We start from the raw sequence: 20,130 nt of genomic DNA, 5'->3' as shown, positions 1-20,130 counted from the left end.
TCTATTTATCTATCTATCTATCTATCTATCTATCATCTACATATCATACCTCTATATCTTTATCTATCTGTCTGTCTGTCTATCGATCATATCTATGTATCATACCTCTATCTTTATCTCTCTGTCTCTATCTATCTATCTATCTAGCTAGCTAGCTATCTGGTTTGTCAATTGCTTACAAGATAATAGGTATAAGTAAAAACATAGTTATGAATACATGGATACATATAAGAAAAATAAAAAAAATAAAAGAAACAATGGGATCCCAGTGTGAAAATATTGTTTTATTTTCCCTTGCACCCCTTCCCTTCCTTCGATGCTTAGGTCGATTTTTTTTTCCCTCTCTCTTTCTTTTCTCTCTCTCTCTTTCTTTCTCTCTCTTTTTTTGAAGCTCCTTCTTTGCTCGGATCGCACTTTGCAAAAAAGGAAAGGGGGAGACGAGAAGGGGAGAAAAGCCTCCTTTGAGCCTCGCGGGGATTCCTGGGAAATGTAGTTTTTCGCGAGAGAGGAAGACTCCCCCCCCCAAAAAAAAAGAGATGGTGTCCGAGTCTTAACAGATCAACAGATAATCAGAGTTGGAAGGGACCTTACAGGTCATCTAGTCCAGGGTCTCCAACCTTGGCCCCTTTAAGCCTGGAGGACTTCAATTCCCAGAATTCCCAGAATTCTGGCAATTGAAGTCCTTCAGGCTTAAAGGGGTCAAGGTTGGAGACCCCTGATCTCATCCAACCCCTACCCACCCACCCAAGCAGGAGACCCTACACCATTTCTGACAAATGGCAGTCCAGTCTCTTCTTGAAAGTCTCAAGTGATGAAGCTCCCACAACTTCCGAGGGCAAAGCTGTTCCATTGGTTGATTGTTCTCACCGTCAGAAAGTTTCTCCTTATTTCCAGGTTGAATATCTCCTTGTTCCGTTTCCATCTGTTATTCCTTGTCTGGCCTGGTCTCTTTTAAGCAGTAGTTTTAAAAATGATGAAGGCGATGTAAAGAAGGGCAGTAATAACTCAACGGTGTGGATACAAATGAAACAATCGGATATTGATGATTAAAATAAACTAAAATAAAGATTGAAATAAATTTATAAAAAAAATAAACTAAGCTGGGGAGAGAAACTAAAAGGTTCCTACAACATAAAACTAGTTCTGTCCTTTTCCAAATTATTTAAGGGTAGGGAACATGGCCCTTTTAATGACTTGAGGACTTCAACTTCCAGAATTCCTGAGCCAGCCATGACTTATCCTCTTCAACTCCTGGAAATCCCTAGCCAGCATGCTGGGGAATTCTGGGAGTTGAAGTCCGCAAGTCATAAAAGAGGCCATGGTTTGTTTGTTTTTTAAAGTTTTATTGTTTTTTAAGACAAACATAGACAAACAAAACATAAAAACATCAAGTCATCTTCCATATATATATACATAGAGTGTGTCGGTTGGTTTACAAATTGTTTTGTGCTTCCACTTCGTAGTCTTCAATTACAATTACTGTCAGCCTTCAAGATTTTCTCCCTTTGCTTTGCATCTTTCGGCTGTCATAAGTAACGGGGGGAGGAGGGGGGGATATGGTTATGGGAAGTGAGCTGGAGGTGTTATAAACCAGAACTGTATAAGCTGTGGGGGGGTAGATTCTTGCTTAGGTTTCTATCCTATGCTGTGCGCAGCTGCGACTCTTTATCAAAATATGTCAAGGTCCACAGACAGAGGCCTCATCACCACCTGGAGATGCCCACATGATGATATACACCACTTTTAATTGGATGAGCCAATTGAACTATTGGGGGTGGGAACGTTGCCATTACTTTGTATATGTGATTTACGCGCCCATTTTCTCAGATTCAGAATTCTTTTGTTGCTACCACTTGATTTCCAGTAAAAGATATCTTTTCTCTGATTAAAGGAGTCTAAGTATTTCTTTCTTGGATTTTGAATGGAGCACCAGCTGACAATTACATTGTATATATTCTCATATTGTCAATCAAATATTCCTAAATACATTAATATCATTATTAATCAATCATTTGACTATACTATTATTCATTCATGTTTTACGAAATAATCCATATTTTATTTAATTTTTTTTTTTAAATTCCAAATTCCAGTAAGGAACAATATTTTCCTCGCAACTACCATCCTGTGAGGTGGGCTGGGCTACCCAAAGTAACCCAGAAGGCTAAGATGGGACTTGAACTCATGGCCTCCCACTTTCTAGTCCAATGTCTTAACCACTAGACAAAACCGGCTAGGTCCTAAGCTGCTTTAGTATAATGCCTATGCCATAAAATGTTTTAACAGTTTTGCAAAATCTCAATTCCACAGGTGCATTCTAAAAAGTTAGTCTGTCTGAGGTACCTCGGTTCAAAAGGTTTTACCCTGTTTTATCCTTTTGCCCACTTAAAAGGTTACAGGAAACAGAGTTTTAGTTCGTGTGTGTGTGTGTGCACGCGCATGCAGATGTGTGTGTGCATTAAGAAAAAAAATGAAATCATTTTTTAAAACGTAGATCTTGAAATTTCACAAGATTTCTCATGAAATGTGAGCTCCCTCATCCCTCCAAGTTCTGATGTGGTCTTTGAAAAGAAGACTCAGACTTCAAAGCTATGGATTTTTTTCCTTAATTAAAAAAAAAAAATGGCTTTTTTAAAAAACCAAACCTTGAGAGTAGTATTCCCTGAAAATCCAGTCTGATATTAAGTGGAGATATGTTACGCTTTTGTATAAATTCATATATATGATTTATAGATATATATGATATACTAGCTTGATACCCATGCTTCGCTACGAAACTATGTGATTGGGCTTAGTTTTTGGGGAGGAAAATAAGGGGGGGGGGAATTCTGCCTCTGCCTACAAGATCCATCGGTATTCATCTGTTTAGTGTCCTGTCAGTGTGAGTTGAGGGCTGTTTGGAAACTGAAACAGTATTTGCTGTGTGAGCAAGGAGACAGCAAGGAGCCTGGCCGTGGCTTAGCTCAACTGTTCTGTACCTTTAGTACACTGCTTGGTGTACTATTCTGTACCTTTAGTTTCACTGCTTGGCCCTGTGAAACTGAAACTCCTCTGCTTGTGTTTTGCATTTAAAACAGATTTATTTTCAGGTAAGGAAGGGGGAGTAGAACTCCTTAGCGTCAGAGCGTGTTAATAATAATAATATAGGAAATACTATTGTTCTGATGGTCGTTTCAAAAAATCCTTTCTTAGTGAGCACCTAGAAGCCAAGAGGAACATACCTGCCTAATTTCAAGTTTGTAGGCTTTATGGTTCTGGAGATTTTGTGATGATGCGTGAGTGGTATTTCGCTTTTATATATATACACACACATATATGATAGATGCTATATGATATGTATGTATATAAGTATGTATGTATTATAGGTAGTGCTCGACTTACGACAACAGAGCCCAAAAATTATGTTGCTAAGTGAAACATTTGTGACCCCGGGACACTGTGAGCATCATAAATGTGAGTCAGTTGCCAAGCGTCGGAATGTAAATGATATGACCATGGGGGATGCTGCAAGGGTTGTAAGTGTAGAAAAATGGTGATAAGTCACTTTCTTCAGTGCCTTGTAACTTTGAACGATCACTAAATGAACTGCAATGCTCACATTGCAGCCCTGGTCAAAAGGGCCCAGCAGAGACTATACTACCTGAGACTCCTCAGAAAACAACAACCGAATGAAAAACTGCTGGTGACCTTCTACCGCTGCATCATAGAGAGTATCTTAACTTACTGCACCTCTGTATGGTTTGCCAATTGCACAGTGGCAGATAGGAAAGCACTCCAGAGGGTTAATGTTATTGCCCAGGGGATCATGGGTTGCCCTCTCCCCTCTTTGGAAGAGCTTTATAGCTCCTGCTGCCTTAAGAAAGCTCAAAAACATTCTCAAAGATCCATCTCATCCTGAGAACCCTTTTTTTTTTAAAGCTATTACCATCCGGCAGACGGTACAGGATAATAAAAACAAGGACAAATTGGCTGAAAAACAGCTTCTGTCCCAGGGCAGTAACTCTATTGAATTCTGCTGTATGGCGCAGTGTTGTGGTGGTGCCAGGGGTTTTAGATTCAATGTGTGGAGGGTGAAGGATGTGTGTGTTTTATTTTCATGGTCATGATGTACACTGAAGATGGTGTTTGATTTCGTTGTACGAGGTGCAATGACAATAAAGTTGTAAATTGAGGACTACCTATATTTCACTACTTCGTCACACCAATGAATATTTCTTTGCCCGGGGTGGTGGTGGTGGGAAAATGCCATCACAACAATCGGACTCTTGAAGAAAAGCAAGAATATGAGAGAAAGTTTTCCTCTTTCTGTTGCAATAATTCCTGCCCTTGACACATGAAAGACAGGTCGCTTCTGATCCAATGTTCTCATTAGGTTTATTATTCTAATCAGCTTCTGCGAAGAGTAACAAATTTCTACCTTCCCTCTCCATCGACAAAGATTGTGCCCATCACTTACTTGCCACAGAGAACCAAAGAGAAACTAAACGCCTGAGAATATTTTCTCAGCAGGAAAGCAGAAATGCAGAGCGTGAAAACAAGCATCAGGTTAGTGATAATGAAGGAAACTGAACAGATTCAGTTCTTTCCAAAGGGACGTTTGCTATACATATTGGGTGGCTGGATTAAGAAAACAGCCGAGTAAAAAAGTCATTCAGTTCCTACTTAGAGCAGCCAAATTGGTCAATACTAAAGAATAAAAATGTCTAGGTGATATTTCAGAGGGAAGATTTCCTCTTGCTGAAATACCCACCTCTTCATGTTGCCAAGGTTTAAAGCAACACCGCCAGCACAGCACCTGGGAAAGAGTTTGCAATCTGACATTATAGGCCTGTTAAAATGGCACCAGCAGCACGATGTGAGTGTTTGAAATTCTCACGGGAATTCCAATGTTTAAAAAAGTATTAAAAAGTGTTCATACGCGAACCCGGATGAACACGATGAAAGCAGTGTTGTAGCATTGCTGAGCAAGCCCTGTCCCTTTCTTACGTGTGTATATCCTGGCACATATACTGAAGGGGTGGAGCTTATGCCACAATGCCACACGTGCTTTCATCATTTTCCGCTCCACAACATACACTATGGATGCCTAGGAGTAACTTAAAAACTGAGCGTTTCATTGGAAAGAGCTACAATGCCAAAGAACGCCAGGGTTACCTACAACCGGTTATACATTGCGGTCACTGCCAGTCACTCAAAAACTTGCCAATTCTTGGATACGGCTACCGTATTCTGGAACACCGGTAGTCTGCGTTTAGCCCAGCAGCTGTTAAGCGAAGCAGTCACTAAGTGAGAAATCACATGACTTATCACTGGGCTTCCCTTTTCTCTATTTTCCCAATCCTCTGGAATGCTAAGCCTGGCACTGGGATAATAAGAAAAAAAAAAGGGAATTAACATGTATATTTACATTTATTGGAGAGAAAGGGATTGGAAGAGGGTAAGCGAGCACACAATAGGGAACATACATTGAAATCAATGCCTTGGTTCCGGCTAAGTAAGCAGCCCGAAGTATTCCCCATTGGGTGCTCTGCTTACTCTCTTGTAATTTCCTCATTTCTCCGATCCCAGGGGGCAGGAAAGAGGGTTTTCTGTAGGCAAGCTCTCCTATGCCTGACCTGTTTTCTCCCCGCCCTGTTTACACAGCGGAGTTTGAAGAGGAAGGGATTACAAGAGAGTAAGCAGGTACATAATGGAGAATACACCCGCTGCTATTGCCACTACATTGCTTTTAATGTATATTCTCCGTCATGTGCTCGCTTACTCTCTTGTCATCTTCTTCAATCTCTCCAATCTGCAAGAAAAAAGAGGGGGGGAAAAAAGGAAAAAGAACAGGTCAGGCCCAGGACAAAGTATACTGACTGTAAAGACCGATCACGTAACCGAGGAACTCTATGGAGGTCGTTAAGGGCAGGCATTAGTTGTAAAGTTAGCTTTTCAGCACTGACGTGACTTTTAACTGGTCGCTGAATGAAGCAGCCAGTAAACGAGGACTGCCCACACAATTGAGACGTTCTTTCACTGTCTTTGGGAATCTTCAAATCCGCCGTTGTTTCGCTTGGCTCAGCAATTTTGCCAAGGCAGCTGACAGTTTCATCTTTGTCTTCAGTGTATTTTAGTGGCCCAAACAAAGTCCCCCACCCCCCCACAAACCGAGTTTCAGGAGAAGCTGTTTTAAAGCACAGTCAAGTCTATTTCAGATCTTAATTTGAGCGTTTCTTCTGAAAAATGGCAACCCACCCCCCTTGTGACCTGAGGCTGCGGGTCGCGCATTCCTGGTGGTTTTAAGTGCTCAGTGCCGTGAACTACAAGGAATCAAAGTTGTGCGGACACCAAGGAGGGGAGCTCCTGAGGAGAAGCCGATTTCCGGACTCGAGGGCGAAAGAGGGCCCATCCTATTACAGCGGCCGCCATTACTGCGGGGACTGAGAAAGGTAAGCCGATGGCTTCTCTCGTGCATGCTTTCTCACAAAGTGCTTGACCACGTGTGCCCGCTGGGTGAAGTTCTTCCGGCAGATGGCACACTTGTAAGGCTTCTCTCCCGTGTGCATCCTCTGGTGCACCAACAGGCCCGAGGAATGCCGGAAGTGCTTCCCACACTCCGAGCACTGATACGGCTTTTGCTCGGTGTGGATCACAATGTGGGTTAGAAGAGTCGTCTTCTGGTTGAAGCTTCTCCCGCAGTCGGAGCACTGATACGGCTTCTCTCCCGTGTGGATTCTCTTGTGTCGGTTCACACTCGACTGCGTGGCAAAGACCTTCCCACAAATCGGGCAGGGGCTCCCCTGCCTTCCCTTATACAACGCCGGCGAGCTGTTCATTTTATCGAGGTCGTTGTACGGATTGATCAGGGCTACATTTTTTTCTTCGGCCATCTCGCCTTCCACCTGTTTCTCGTGGTCTTCTAGAGGGCCAAAGACCCCATCTTTCCACTCCCCTTTCAACTGCCCTGCGGTGATCTCCTTCTTCTGCCCGTTGAACAACCGCCCCAATTCTAATCTTTGCCTGAAGCTCTTCTTACAAGAAATACACTTGTACACCTTCTCTCCGGTGTGGTCTATCTGGTAGGCGTTGACGCCCCACTTCGGCTTGAAGTTTTTCCCACAGTCCGAACATTGATACGACTTGTCTCTGGCGTGGACCATCTCGTGGGAGAGCAGGTTGGTCTTTCGATTGAAGCTTTTCCCGCAGTGAGCACATTTGTAGGGCTTCTCTCCGGTATGAATAATGAGGTGTCTATTCAGGCTTGATTTTCGGGTGAAGGCTCTCCCACAAAGGAGGCAGCTGTGCCGTGGCCCGTCTTTGTGCTGTCTTGGGGGGACAGTGAACCGCCAGAGGTTGACCCCGTCTAGCTCACTAACAGGTGCCTCTTCTGAATTCTGCATTTCGTTTTCTTCGGGATAGTCGATGACCACATCTTCAATCTCTGACCTGTCAAAAGTATCTGTCTGATCTTCCTCGATAGACTGATACATCTCTTGGTCGCTTTCTAGAATGAAGGGGTGGGTGGGAAATGTACAATGTTATAATACTGTTTTATGTTATTGTTGAAAAACACAAGTAATACACCATATTGTTTGGTGGCAATAATACAGTAGAACCTCTGGTCGCAAACGCTTCCGTTCACAACCAAATCGGGTGACGGCCAAACTTTTTTTTAACCTCTTGACACAAACAGGTGCTCGGGTGGTGAACAAAAAGCTGCCGCATCTGCCCTTCCGCGCCGTCATTTTTTTTTAAAGCACATGCGCTTCCAGTGACAACCAAATTGGGTGGCGACCGAATTCTCGGAACGGATTAGGGTCGTCACTGGAGGTTCTCCTGTATTTATACAGATCATGAACGTTCTGATGATTTAGCTAACTTAAGCCTTTAAAGATAAAAAAGGGTTCATGCCAGAGGTTTCAAACTCAGTCAAAAGGTCCTTAGATCTGGCCTGCGGGGCCACTCTAGAAACAACAGTGAAAGACCGGCCCACAGTGCCTCTGCCAGCGAAAACAGAGCTTGGAAGGGCTGCATGCATTTTTGGCTGTGACGGCCTTCCTGCAGCCCTCTGCCAGTGAAAACGGAACTCTGTTTTCGCTAGCAGAGCCCTCAGGCCACCACATGGGACCCCCGATATGAGTGACGTCAAGCTGGCCATGCCCACCTCCACGCCCACAATGAAGTAAGTCAAGGACTACTTGTAATATTGACATAAACCAGGGGTGTCAAACTCGATTTCATTGAGGGCCGCACCAGGGTTGTGTTTTACCTCAGGTGGGTGAGCCACCTGAGGTAAAACACAACCCTGGTGCTGCCCTCAATGAAATCGAGTTTGACACCCTGGTTTATGTCAATATTACAAGTAGTCCTTGACTTACTTCATTTAGTGACCATTCAAAGTTACGGCAGCACTGAAAAAAGTGATTTGTGGCCGTTTTCCCACAGTTACGGCCTTTGCTAGCAACCCCTGAATCTTGTGATCCAAATTCAAACGCTTGGCAACTGATTCACATTTATGACAGTTGCAGTGTCGGGGGGGGGGTGTCATGTGATCTGTGGGGGGGTCATGTGATCCCCTTTTGCGACCTTCTGACAAGCACAGTCAACGGGGGAAACCAGATTCACTTAACAACCATGTCACTCACTTATCAACTGCAGTGATTCACTTAACAATGGTGGGACAAGAAAGGTCGGAAAATGGGGCAAAAAAGCTCACTTAACAAGAGATATTTGGGGGCTCCATTGTGGTCGTAAGTCAGGGACTACCTGTATTATAATTCCTAAAATGTTAAATGTTTGTAAGCATAAGTTTGACTATGCAGAGCTGAAAATATACACTGAATAACTTAGCTATTCCAGTGTTTCTCAACCTTCGGAACTTTTCAGATGTGTGGATTTCAACTTCCCACGTTGGCAATGAGGAATTCTGGGAGTTGAAGTCCACACGTCATAAATCTTGGAAAGGCTGAGAAATACTATACACAACAATGTCAATATTTAAATAAATAGCATGAATAAAGCACATATGCAAACAGACACACAGGCAGGGATGGGATTCAACTGGTATTACTATCAGTTCGGGGACTACATTTTGCGCACGCAAAAAAACCATCGGTTGCACCACCCGGACAGCTGAAAAGCCTCTTTTTTTCCTGCTTTTTCAACCTCAGTTGTGCCGCACAAAGCAGCTGAGGTTGAAAAAGCAGGAAATAAAGGACAGATAGGAGCCCTGGCGGGCGGGTGAGCCAAACAGCAGCAAACACAGAACCGGTTTGGTGTCTGCTGCTCTTCAGAGCTACCGGTTCTTTAGAACCGGCCAGAACCGGTAGCATCCCACCCCTGCACACAGGGCAAACCCAAAACGTGAGTCACACCCCTAAGTGGCACCCTCAGCCATGATCTCTGCCGCCTAGAAAGATTTAAAAATAAACAATAAAAAAGAGGAAAATGGAAAGGTTAACCCTTTTGCCCTAACTGGATAGGCTAACATGTATTATGTCAACCCTGAAGTGAACCTTGCTCGAGCCATCTTTTTGCTGCTTCATGGTTGGCCGTCAGAAAGTTTTCCTGTGGGAACCAAGGTCATTTCATCAGGTGGCTGAGACAGGAGGAGTGGAGTAACCAAGCAACCAGCCAGCACCCCATTGGATAATGTGACTGACTGGGGATGGAGGGGGGGAACTTTTTAGTTTTTAATTAAGTGAAAACAGCGGGAAATTTTAAAGTCAGTTTTCACCAGTTGAATCAATAAGGAGGGACGCGGTGGCTCATTGGCTAAGACACTGAGTTGGTCGATCAGAAAGGTCGGCAGTTCGGCGGTTCGAATCCCTAGCGCTGTGTAACAGAGTGAGCTCCTGTCACTTGTCCCAGCTTCTGCCGACCTAGCAGTTCGAAAGCATGTAAAAATGCAAGTAGAAAAACAGGGACCACTTTAGTGGGAAGGTAACAGCCACCTGAGGTAAAAGCCACCTGAGGTAACAGCGTTCCGTGTGTCTTCGGCGTTTGGTCATGCTGGGCACATGACCACGGAGACATCTTCGGACAGCGCTGGCGCTTCAGCTTTGTAATGGAGATGAGCACCGCCCCCTAGAGCCGGGAACGACTAGGACGTATGTGCAAGGGGAACCTTTACCTTAACAATAAGGTATATCCAATAAACCTGTTCTTTGAGGAATCTACCTGCCTCGGAGTTCGATGGGTCCATTACTTGGAACACTGACATATTGGATTGACAATCACAAAAAAATCCGGGAATTGAAAGCCAACAATCAAGCACAGTTAAACAGAACACACGTTCCAATCACTACTCTAAAAAGGATTCTAAAAGGTATTTGGTCTTCTTAACCCAGAATCCAGAGCTGAAGGAACAGAAAATCCTGACCTAATAAGGAAGCGTCTTCGTTTCCCTCCAGTTTCATCTCTTTATAGGGAGGTCTCTCTGGGGTCCCCACCGAAGGCTCTCCAGAATCACAGAATTCTCCAGCCTGTTCATCAGCTGGACTTGGGATCTAAAGGAAGGGAAAGAAAGAAAGGGGGGGAAAAGACACAAGATTAGAATTTGAGAGTTGGGATTATTACACCCCCCCTCTGTGTTGCCTCGGGAAGGAAGCAAACCACCCCGCGCTCTCCTTGCCTTTCCTCGGGCACGCCGGCCAAGCCGCCCCTGAACCCCAGCCAATTTAAAGGAGTTAATTGTATTTTTACCCTTGATTGCAAAATTAAGAATTGCTCAAAAGTGGAAATTTTCAGACAATCTTTTCTCAGATAATTGGCATGCTGAGGTAAGCTCTAACTGCTAAAATTGAAATCCAGACTAATTTTTATCAGATGTTGCTACAGATGCTATAACGGCTAATTGATAACTAACAACAATAACTTCTCTTTTGATAAATTTAGTGCTATTTAAAAGCTATTGTTGAATGTTGAGATATACGGTATTGCTCAAGGGCGTTTTTCTTGTATTCTGGCTTCTTCTTGCCTTAAAGGTAAAGGTTCCCCTCGCACATGCGTGCTAGTTGTTTCCGGCTCTAGGGGGCAGTGCTCATCTCCGTTACAAAGCTGAAGAGCCAGCGCTGTCCGAAGACGTCTCCGTGGTCATGTGGCTGGCATGAGTAAAGGTTCAAAGGGGCACAGAACGCTGTTACCTTCCCACCAAAGGGGTCCCTATTTTTCTACTTGCATTTTTTACGTGCTTTCGAATGGCTAGGTTGGCAGAAGCTGGGACAAGTAACGGGAGCTCGCTCCGTTATTGCGGCGCTAGGGATTCGAACCGCCGAACTGCCGACCTTTCCGATCGGCAAGCTCAGAGTCTCAGGGCTCCAACAAATCCCCGTCATTCAAAGCAAAAGTCTCTAGCCGCATCTCAGAAAAAATAAATTGGTTTATTAGAACTTGCCATGTTGGTGCGTTGCTGGGTGCAGCTGGTTCTAAATCACATTATACATTTCCCCTTTGACCCTGCTCTTTCCCCCACCCCCTGGATGTGACTTCTCCAATGGGACACATCCGTCTCCAAGAGTCATCCATCATGCTCTGCAATTACCTTCTGATGCTCCGACAACTTTGGGCTGCTGAGGTGATTATCTAGGCATTTCAGGAATGCCTTGTTTTCCCCCCACTCCCTTTTAAAGACCAAAAGAGTATCTTTTGAGTTGACACAGAGTCTTAGTCACTGAGCCATTTGCGTCCCCTTCTTGCCTTAAAGAATATTAAACATGAACAATCAGATTAAAAGCAACTCTAGCGTTAGAAAGAACCTTAGGGGTCATTGGGGGGGGGTACCTCAACTTTGACCTTGGATGGGTCACACTTTCCCATTCAAGAATGGTGCATTATTTATTTTTTATTTTTTGGGGGGGGGATCTTCTTGGACTCACAACTCCTATTTGAAGGGCAGGTGGCAGCCCTGATTAGGAAGGCCTTTGAGTCCATTCCCAAGCATCCCAATGTAAAATCACGTGACCGTGGGGATGCTACTTGGGTCATAAGTGTGAGAAACGGCCATAAGTCACTTTTTCAATCTTTCTGTCACTCTGAACGGCCGCCAAATGGAGTGCTGTACATCGAGGGCTACCTGCCTTCTCACCTGTTCTTCCGGCTGCTCCGTCTCTTGCTGCTTTAGCAAGAACTCCTCCGCCAGAGCTACTGCCAGCGAACAGGTCTCCGCTCCGTATCCCCGAATTCTTCTCTGGATCTCCAGAGGCAGGATCTCCAGGAACTGCTCCAGGATCACCAGCTCCAGGATCTGGTCTTTGGTGCGTTTCTCTGGCTGCAGCCACCCCCAGCAGAATTTCTTCAGCCACCTGCAAGCCATTCGGGGTCCTTCGGACGGTTGGTAGCAGAACCTCCTGAAATGCTGGCGATGGGCTTCCTCGGAATTGGGGTGTTCGTCCTGCTTGAAGGCGGGCGGGACGGTGATGATCCTTCTTCCACGGAGACCCTGGTGGCTTTCCGAGGAGTCCATGTTCCCCCACATGGAGCAAGAGGACTCGGCTTCCTTGAGGAAATTCTGCCACCGGTCCTCCCAAGAATTCACCTGTCCTTCTTCCGGTTCCATTTTAACCTGAGACGGCATCGGTACAGGCAAATCCTCTCCCACAATGCCGGTCACCACAAGCTGGAGGCTCCCCTCAGATTCAGCAGTGGGGCTGTCCGCAGCTTCCTTTTCCGTTTTCATCCTTGGGGTATGCCTGGGATCACACACACACACACACACACACACACACACACAAAGACATACAAATAAAGTCAGTTGACATTCATCAATGGATAATTATCAGGGACAATTGCTATCGCTTACCAAAATGGGGCATCTGTCAGGATTCCAGCAATCGCCCTAATGAAATCATGATTCTCGAGCCAAACTTCAAAAGGAATCATTAGCCGCGACATACTGGCACTGCCCTGTGTGAAGCCAACTCTGGCATACGAAATTTACAGTCCCCTGTCACTCTGTTTCCCCTCTCCCTCCCTGGGTGTCTCATAAACCAGATTCTCCAATTGAGCACGTTCATGGGCTGGGTGTCATCATTCATGTTCTCCAATTAAATATATTCACAGGCAAAAGCTCTGGTATTTTAGTTACAATATTTTAAAGATAAGAGTTGGAATGTACTTTTGCTTTCAAACTGCTGCGCTGCTCTTCCAGATTTCCTCCCCCCAATTTTTATGGCAACTACTAAAACAGGCATAGGAACATTTTATGAGTTGACAGTATCTTCCCCTCAGTGTGACCGTAGATCGCATTGTGACTGGCTGTAGGCTGAGGGCCTATGCCGGTTCAGGACAAGTAGGCCTCAACTTACAACATGTCATGCCCCTGTTGGAGACTGACTCTGAGGGAGGAACAGCCGACAGGGAGTGGAGGTGGGGCTCCGGAGGTTGTGGAGGAGGCTGGGGAAGGGCAGAGGCCGGCTGGGCAGTCAGAGGAAGACCCAGGTCCACCCCCTCTTCATCCTAGGGCACATAGGGAGGAACTGTTAGGAATAGTTACCTAACGTAGTTTGGGTAAAATAATATATATAAACTATGATAGTGAGTTTAAGTGTGTGTCACTTTAAACTGCAAAGCATGTAATTTTTGGGTGCGGTTGTAAAATCGCCATAAGAGGGAGCAAGAGAACTGGATTGATTGCTGGCTTACTGGATTGCTTGCTGACGATGATGGATTGTTAACTGCGTGTTCTCTGCTGTTGCTGAAGGAAGAAAGGAGGTTTGACTTCTTCATATCTTTACTGCGAGGAGATATATTACTGGACTGATATTTGTAAGTTTACTGACCTCTTTTTCGACACTGGACTTTGCAACTGATTAATCCCCGGACGGACTGAAATAGTGTATGATATATGGACTGTTTGACTATTCTACAACTATTACTGGAATAAACTATTTAACTAGCACAGTGTATCTGTTTTACTGAGTGTAAGCTACAAAAACGTTTATCTCACATATTTGCCTGCCTGACTGCCATGCAGGTTCTGCTAGGGTGTATATCCCTAACAGGAACGGAGAAGGGAACAACATGGCTTATGGGAGAGGAAGCAGCCATGATCCCCTTCATTGGGGGAATAGTATATAGGAGGCGCATTTAAAACACAGCGTTGCTAGAAACAAAGCTGAGGTTTATCTTGATTGGCGTTCTTCCAACGGACTGTGCCTTGTTATCTTCTTGTAATTTTTGTAATTAATTATCCTGGTCTGTCGTGGAAATTCCTTGTATGGTTTGTTTTGGTTTTTTATTTCTCCTTTATCTGCTCATTAAGTTCGGACTGTATTTCTTTCTTTTGGAGACAATTTTGGAAAGAGTTTAATCTCCAACTGAAAACAACTGAACAGTGGGGCCAAGTTGGATACATTAAAGGACATTTATTTACGTTTGGGAATTTGTTGCGTGTGTGCTGCTTCCCAGGTCATCACACAACAGTTTCATTTGGTGATCGTTCAAAGTTACAATGACACTGAAAAAAAGGGACTTACTTATCACTGTTTTTCACGCTTATAACCACTGCAGTATCCCCATGGACACATGATCAAAATTCAGAGGGTTGGCAATATTTATGAGGGTTGCATGTCCTCGGGTTACAGGATCCCCTTTTGCGACCTTCTGACCAGCAAAGTCAATGGGGGAAGCTAGATTCGCTTAACAACCGTGTTACTCACTTAACAACTGCAGTGATTCACTTAACCACAGGGACAAGAAAGGTCGTAAAATGGGGTTCATTTTACTTCACCAATATTTCACTTAGCCACTTAGAAATTTTGGGATGAATTGTGGTCATAAGTCAAGCACTACCTGTATCTGATTGTTTTGATCTTGTTGTGGTTAGCCGGCAGCAGGTACGGATGGCTGTGGGGAGTGAGGACTCAGATGAGGGGCCAGGACCATTAGGGAATGGACCGCTGCCTTCAGAGGTTGTGGGGGCTGGCAGCAGCGATGAGGAGGTTCCCGAGGAGCCTGTGCCAAGTGCGTGTGCGTGCAGGATTGCTAGGAGGAAAAAGCAGCTACAATAGCACGGGCGACTCGGGAGTAAGGCTGCAAGGTAATGGCCCCTCCTTCAAGAAGATAAAAGCCAGCTGTGAAACAAACGGACTTTGCAGAAGGCAAAGACGTTTTGAAACTCCAGCCTCGTGGACATTCCAGTATCCTGAGTTTGTATTTGAAGATTCTTGTATTGCAAATTATTTCTTGTCTGTTATCTTTTGGCAAGTCTCGCACAGTTTGGCAAGACTTGTGCTTATCACAGCTAATTATTTTGTAAAAAGCATTACAAGGTTTCTGTTCCTTTTGGATTGTGTTTGATTTGTTGGAGCAAATGTAAGCTTATTGCTACACCTTAGCTCAATGTTTCTCGACCGCAACAACTTTTAAGATCTGTGGCCTTAGCTGGCTGGGAAATTCTGGGAATTGGAAGGGCGAAGCGCCTTAAAATTGGCTGAGTTTGAGAAAAATGGTACGTGGAAACTGGGTGCCCACAGCACCTTCTTTGAGGAGTCTAGGTGCAGCTGTTTGGCAGTTGAAGCACCACATCTGGAAGATCAAGGACTTCTCACTGCTGTTGTCACTATTTTACCATTTTCTCCTTTCTCTGGTGAGAAGAAAGGAAACGATAACGCAAGTTGTTGGGGAAAATGTTGGAAGGGAAGGTGTTAACAAAGAGCAGAGAGAGTTAGGTTCAACTTTAATCCCCATCCTGGTGGGCTGGTGGTGGGATTATGAGCCCATTATGGGCTGTGTTGGGGAGGGAGGGTGGGAGGAAAGGACTCAAATGCCTGTTTTGTCATAGTTTGTAAGCCATCGTTGATGGTTTCTTAAGTGATGCAAATACAGTCACTCTGGCTCAGACCAACCTACTTCATACAATAATAGCTGTGGAATTTTCTATCCTCAACCAAGGAAGGGAGGGAGGGAGGGAGGGAAGGAAGGAAGGAAGAAGGAAGGAACTAAGGAAGGGAAGGAGGACAGGAGGGAGGGAGGGAGAGTGGAAGGAAGGAAGGAAGGAAGGAAGGAAGGAAGGAAGGAAGGAAGGAAGGAAGGAAGGAAGGAAGGAAAGGAATGGAAGGAAGGGAAGGAGGACAGGAGGGAGAAGGAGGGAGAGTGGAAGGAAGGAAGGAAGGAAGGAAGGAAGGAAGGAGGACAGGAGGAAGGGAGAGGAAGGAAGGAAGGAAGGAAGGAAGGAAGGAAGGAAGGAAGGAAGGAAGGAAGAAGGAAGAGACAGGAAAGAAGGAACGAAGGAAGGAAAGGAGGACAGGAGGGAGGAGGGAGGGAGGAAGGAAGGAAGGAAGGAAGGAAGGAAGGAAGGAAGGAAGGAAGGAAGGAAGGAAGGAAGGAGAAGGAAGAGACAGGAAGGAAGGAACGAAGGAAGGAAAGGAGGACAGGAGGGAGGGAGGGAGGGAGGGAGGAGGAGGAAGGAAGGAAGGAAGGAAGGGGAAGGAAGTTAAATGCTTTTCTGAGGTGATACAAATATAGGTAGTCTTTGACTTAGGATCACAATTGAGCCCATAATTTATGTTGCGGAGAAATTTGTTGAGTTTTGCCTTGTTTTACCATTTTTCTTGCACATTTAAGTGAATCTTAAAGCAACCTACTTCACACAATAGCTGTAGAATTTTCTATCCTCAACCGAAGGAAGGCGGGGAGGGAGGGAGGGAGGGAGAGTGGAAGGAAGGAAGGAATTTAAATGCCTGTTTTATCAGTTTTTTAGCCATAATTTATGATTTTTGAGGTGATACAAATACAGGTAGTCCTCGACTTATGACCACAATTGAGCCCAGAATTTATGTTGCTGAGAAATTTGTTAAGTGAGTTTCGCCCTATTTTATTATTAGTTTAACCCGGTTGTTAAGTGAATCTCACTTCCCCATTGACTTTGGGATCGCATGACCTCAGGGACACTGCAACAGTCGTAAGTATGAAATAGTTGCCAAGCATCCGAATTTTGATCACGTGGTGATGGGGATGCTACAAAAGTTCTAACTGAAAAACAGCCGTAATAAGTCACTTTTTCCCCATGCCGTTGTAACTTCAAAGGGTCACTAAAGGAACTGTTGTAAGTCGAGGATTACCTGTAGAGTCACACTCTCTCTCAGGCCAACATACTTCATACAAATAATAGCTGTGGTATTTTTTTTTTTTTATCCTCAGCCTTAAGTGGAAGGATTTTGCTAGTTTTCTGCAAAATAGGTCCTAGGAATGAAGGATTACAGAACGACGGCCTTTCTGCTTGTTCATCCTGTGCTAGGTTGATACAGGTAGTCCTCAACTTACAACTGATCGTTTAGTGACCCACAAAGTTACAATGGCACTGAAAAAAAAGCAACTTAGGACCATTTTTCACACATATAACCATTGTGGCGTTATCAAAATTCAGACACTTGCCCACTGGCTCATATTATGATGGCTGTTGCTGTGCCCCCCTTTTTCTGTGACTTTTTGACCGGCCAAGTCAATTCGGGGAAGCCGAAGTCACTTAACAACCAGGTTACTAACTTAATGACTCCAGTGATTCCCTTCACAACAGTGTGGGAGAAAGGTGGTAACACGGAGCGAAACTCACTTCCCAAACGTCTCACTTAGCAACATAAATTTGGGGCTCAGGTGTGGTCGTAGGTCAAGGACTACCTGTACAACAAAGCCCCTGGGAAATTGTTTCCAAAACAATTTTTTTCTTTAAACGATTATTTTTATTCTTTCTTCCCCACTTTGGTTTTCCCGAACAAGGATCAGCCTGGATAAAATACATTTTTTTTTGCCTTGAATTGGGCCGAAAAGAAAAGAACCGAGCACTAATTACAGCACAGAGATAGTCCTTGCCTTACAACAGTTCAGTTAGTGACCGTTCAAAGTGGGGGGGGGGAGGAAAAAGGGACTTAGGACCAGTTTTCACATTTACGACCATTTCAGCCTCCCCCCAACGGGTCACGTGATCGAAAGTCACGATGGGCCTGGCCACCGACTGACACATTTACGATGGTTGCAGTGTCTCAGTGTGTGTGTGTGTGTGTGTGTGTGTGTGTGTGTGTGTTTCCTCAAAGCAAAGTCAATTGGGGTGGGTGGGAGGGGAAGCCGGATTCACTTTACGACGTTTGTCACTAAGCGAGCGAAACCGCCCTTCTTGACAGCTCCCCGGCAAAAGAAGGTCGTGCAAGGGGACCAAAACCCAGGCAGCCAAGGTCTCGCTTAGCGGCAGAAACGTTTTGGGCTCAACTGGTGGCCGTAAGTTGAGGACTTACCTATACAATCCCAACCCAAGCCTCCCCCACCCACCCCAAAAAACAGCCTTGGACCCCTCCCTGGCCACTTTGGATTCCCCTCACCCCCATTCCCCCCCCAAAAGGAGATCCCTTCCCCCATTCCCCCAAAAGGAGATCCTTTCCTCCCCCCCATTCCCCCAAAGGAGATCCTTCCCCCACCCCCAAAAAGGAGATCCCTTCCCCCATAAGGAGATCCCTTTCCCCCACCCCCAATTCCCCCAAAGGAGATCCCTTCCCCCCACCCCCAATTCCCCCAAAAGGAGATCCCTTCCCCCACCCCCAATTCCCCCAAAAGGAGATCCCTTTCCCTCCCACCCCATCCCCCAAAAGGAGATCCTTATCCCCATTCCCCCAAAAGAGATCCCTTTCCCCCCACTCCCCAATTCCCCCAAAAGGAGATCCCTTCCCCCACCCCCACCCCCCAAAAGGAGATCCCTTATCCCCCATCCCCCAAAGGAGATCCCTTCCCCCCACCCCCCATTCCCCAAAAGGAGATCCCTTTCCCTCCCACCCCATCCCCCCAAAAGGAGATCCCTTATCCCCCATTCCCCCAAAAAGAGATCCCTTTCCCCCACTCCCAATTCCCCCCAAAAGGAGATCCCTTCCCCCACTCCCCACCCCCAAAAGGAGATCCCTTTCCCCCACCCCCAAAAGGAGATCCCTTCCCACCCATTCCCCCCAAAAGGAGATCCCTTCCCCCTTTTTTCTCCCCCCGGATCACCCCAGGATCGATCCTGTTGCTTGGGACCAACAGATCACCGCCCCACCGGCTCCTCTCCCGATCCTGCCGTGGAGAGGAGCGAAGAAAGAGGCAACCGGCCCAAAGTCGCCCAGCCGGCTTTTCACGCCCAAGGCGGCACCAGACCTCGCCGTCTCTCGCCTTTCTACCTATAGCCCCGCTGCCTTTAACCACTGGACCATCCTGCCTCTCTCCTCCTTCTCCCCAACCCCCCACCCCGATTCTCCCCTCTCCGTCTCCTCGCCCCCCTCCCTCTCCCTCCTCCTCCCCCCTCCCGCCGGACAAAAGCAGCCTCCGAAACTCACAGCCGAACCTCCCGAGTTGAGAAATTCAAAATCCAGAGAGTTGGAAGTGGTGGTGGTGGTGGTGGTGGGAGGGGGAGTGGAAGGGGCGGAGCTTCGAGGCGAGGGCTGGGACGCTCCTTCTCACGTTGGCTCTCGCTCGCTCGTTCTGTGCGCCGCGCTGACGCAGACGCCGGGGGCCGCTCTAGGAAGCCGGCGCGCTGCTCCTCATCCTTTTTTTTTTAACCCCTTCGGCCGCCGAAAGGAAGCGCGGAACTTTTCCCGTCCTTCGCCGACTTTCCCCGTTGTTCGTTCCACGCGGCACGTTGCGGGCACGAGTTGTGGAAGGGAGAACCGCTTGGTTTGCCCCCTCCCCACAAACGTCTTCTGTTTGTTTGTTTTTTAATTTTTTTTCAATCAGGGACCTTGGAGGTCATCTAGTCCAGCCCCCTCCTCCAGCAGAACACCAGCAGATACCATTTTACACAAGTGGCTGTCCAGCCTCTTTTTAAAAGCCTCTAGTGACGGAGTCCCTACGACCCAGAAAAAACAAGCCAAAAAAAAGCTAATGCAACCTTAAGCTGCATTAACAGAGGGATACAATCAAGATCAAGGGAGGTACTAATACCACTCTGTAAAGCCTTAGTAAGACCACACCTAGAGTACTGCATCCAGTTTTGGTCACCACATTATAAAAAAGATGTTGAGTTTGGATTTCATCGTCTTAATGCAATCCTAAATTGCATTAACAGAGGGATACAATCAAGGCTAAGTGAGGTACTAATACCACTCTGTAAAGCCTAAGTAAGTCCACACCTAGAGTACTGCATCCAGTTTGGGTCACCACACTATAAAAAAGATGCTGAGATTTTAGAACAGA

General features: G+C 45.9%; 1 protein-coding gene across 1 annotated transcript; it reads right to left on the bottom strand.

Moving 5' to 3' along the window:
• Positions 1-4,349: 4,349 nt before the first annotated feature.
• LOC113429827 (uncharacterized) lies at positions 4,350-19,427 on the bottom strand. The gene is made up of 4 exons (XM_087953060.1): positions 19,275-19,427; positions 12,068-12,671; positions 10,364-10,490; positions 4,350-7,486 (listed from the first exon to the last, which is right to left on the bottom strand). Exons 2-4 carry the CDS (start codon positions 12,656-12,658, stop codon positions 6,411-6,413), a joined length of 1,794 nt encoding a protein of 597 aa, XP_087809186.1. The 5' UTR covers positions 12,659-12,671; positions 19,275-19,427; the 3' UTR covers positions 4,350-6,410.
• Between the last annotated feature and the right edge of the window lie 703 nt (positions 19,428-20,130).

Source organism: Notechis scutatus, chromosome 2 (assembly GCF_049901735.1).
Source record: "Notechis scutatus isolate UNSWTSFEM ecotype Mainland chromosome 2, rNotScu1.2, whole genome shotgun sequence".
NCBI classification, from domain to species: domain Eukaryota; kingdom Metazoa; phylum Chordata; class Lepidosauria; order Squamata; family Elapidae; genus Notechis; species Notechis scutatus.
This window is presented reverse-complemented; position numbering and strand designations above follow the sequence as displayed.

What these genes read in the sequence shown, in the direction of transcription:
- LOC113429827 (XM_087953060.1), bottom strand. Translation starts at nt 12,658, where the DNA reads ATGAAAACGGAAAAGGAAGCTGCGGACAGCCCCACTGCTGAATCTGAG. An exon ending in CGGAGCAGCCGGAAGAACAG is followed by an intron (nt 10,491 to 12,067) that starts GTGAGAAGGCAG and finishes CCCTTCCTTTAG; the next exon opens with ATCCCAAGTCCAGCTGATGA. An exon ending in CGAAGACGCTTCCTTATTAG is followed by an intron (nt 7,487 to 10,363) that starts GTCAGGATTTTC and finishes CCTTCATTCTAG; the next exon opens with AAAGCGACCAAGAGATGTAT.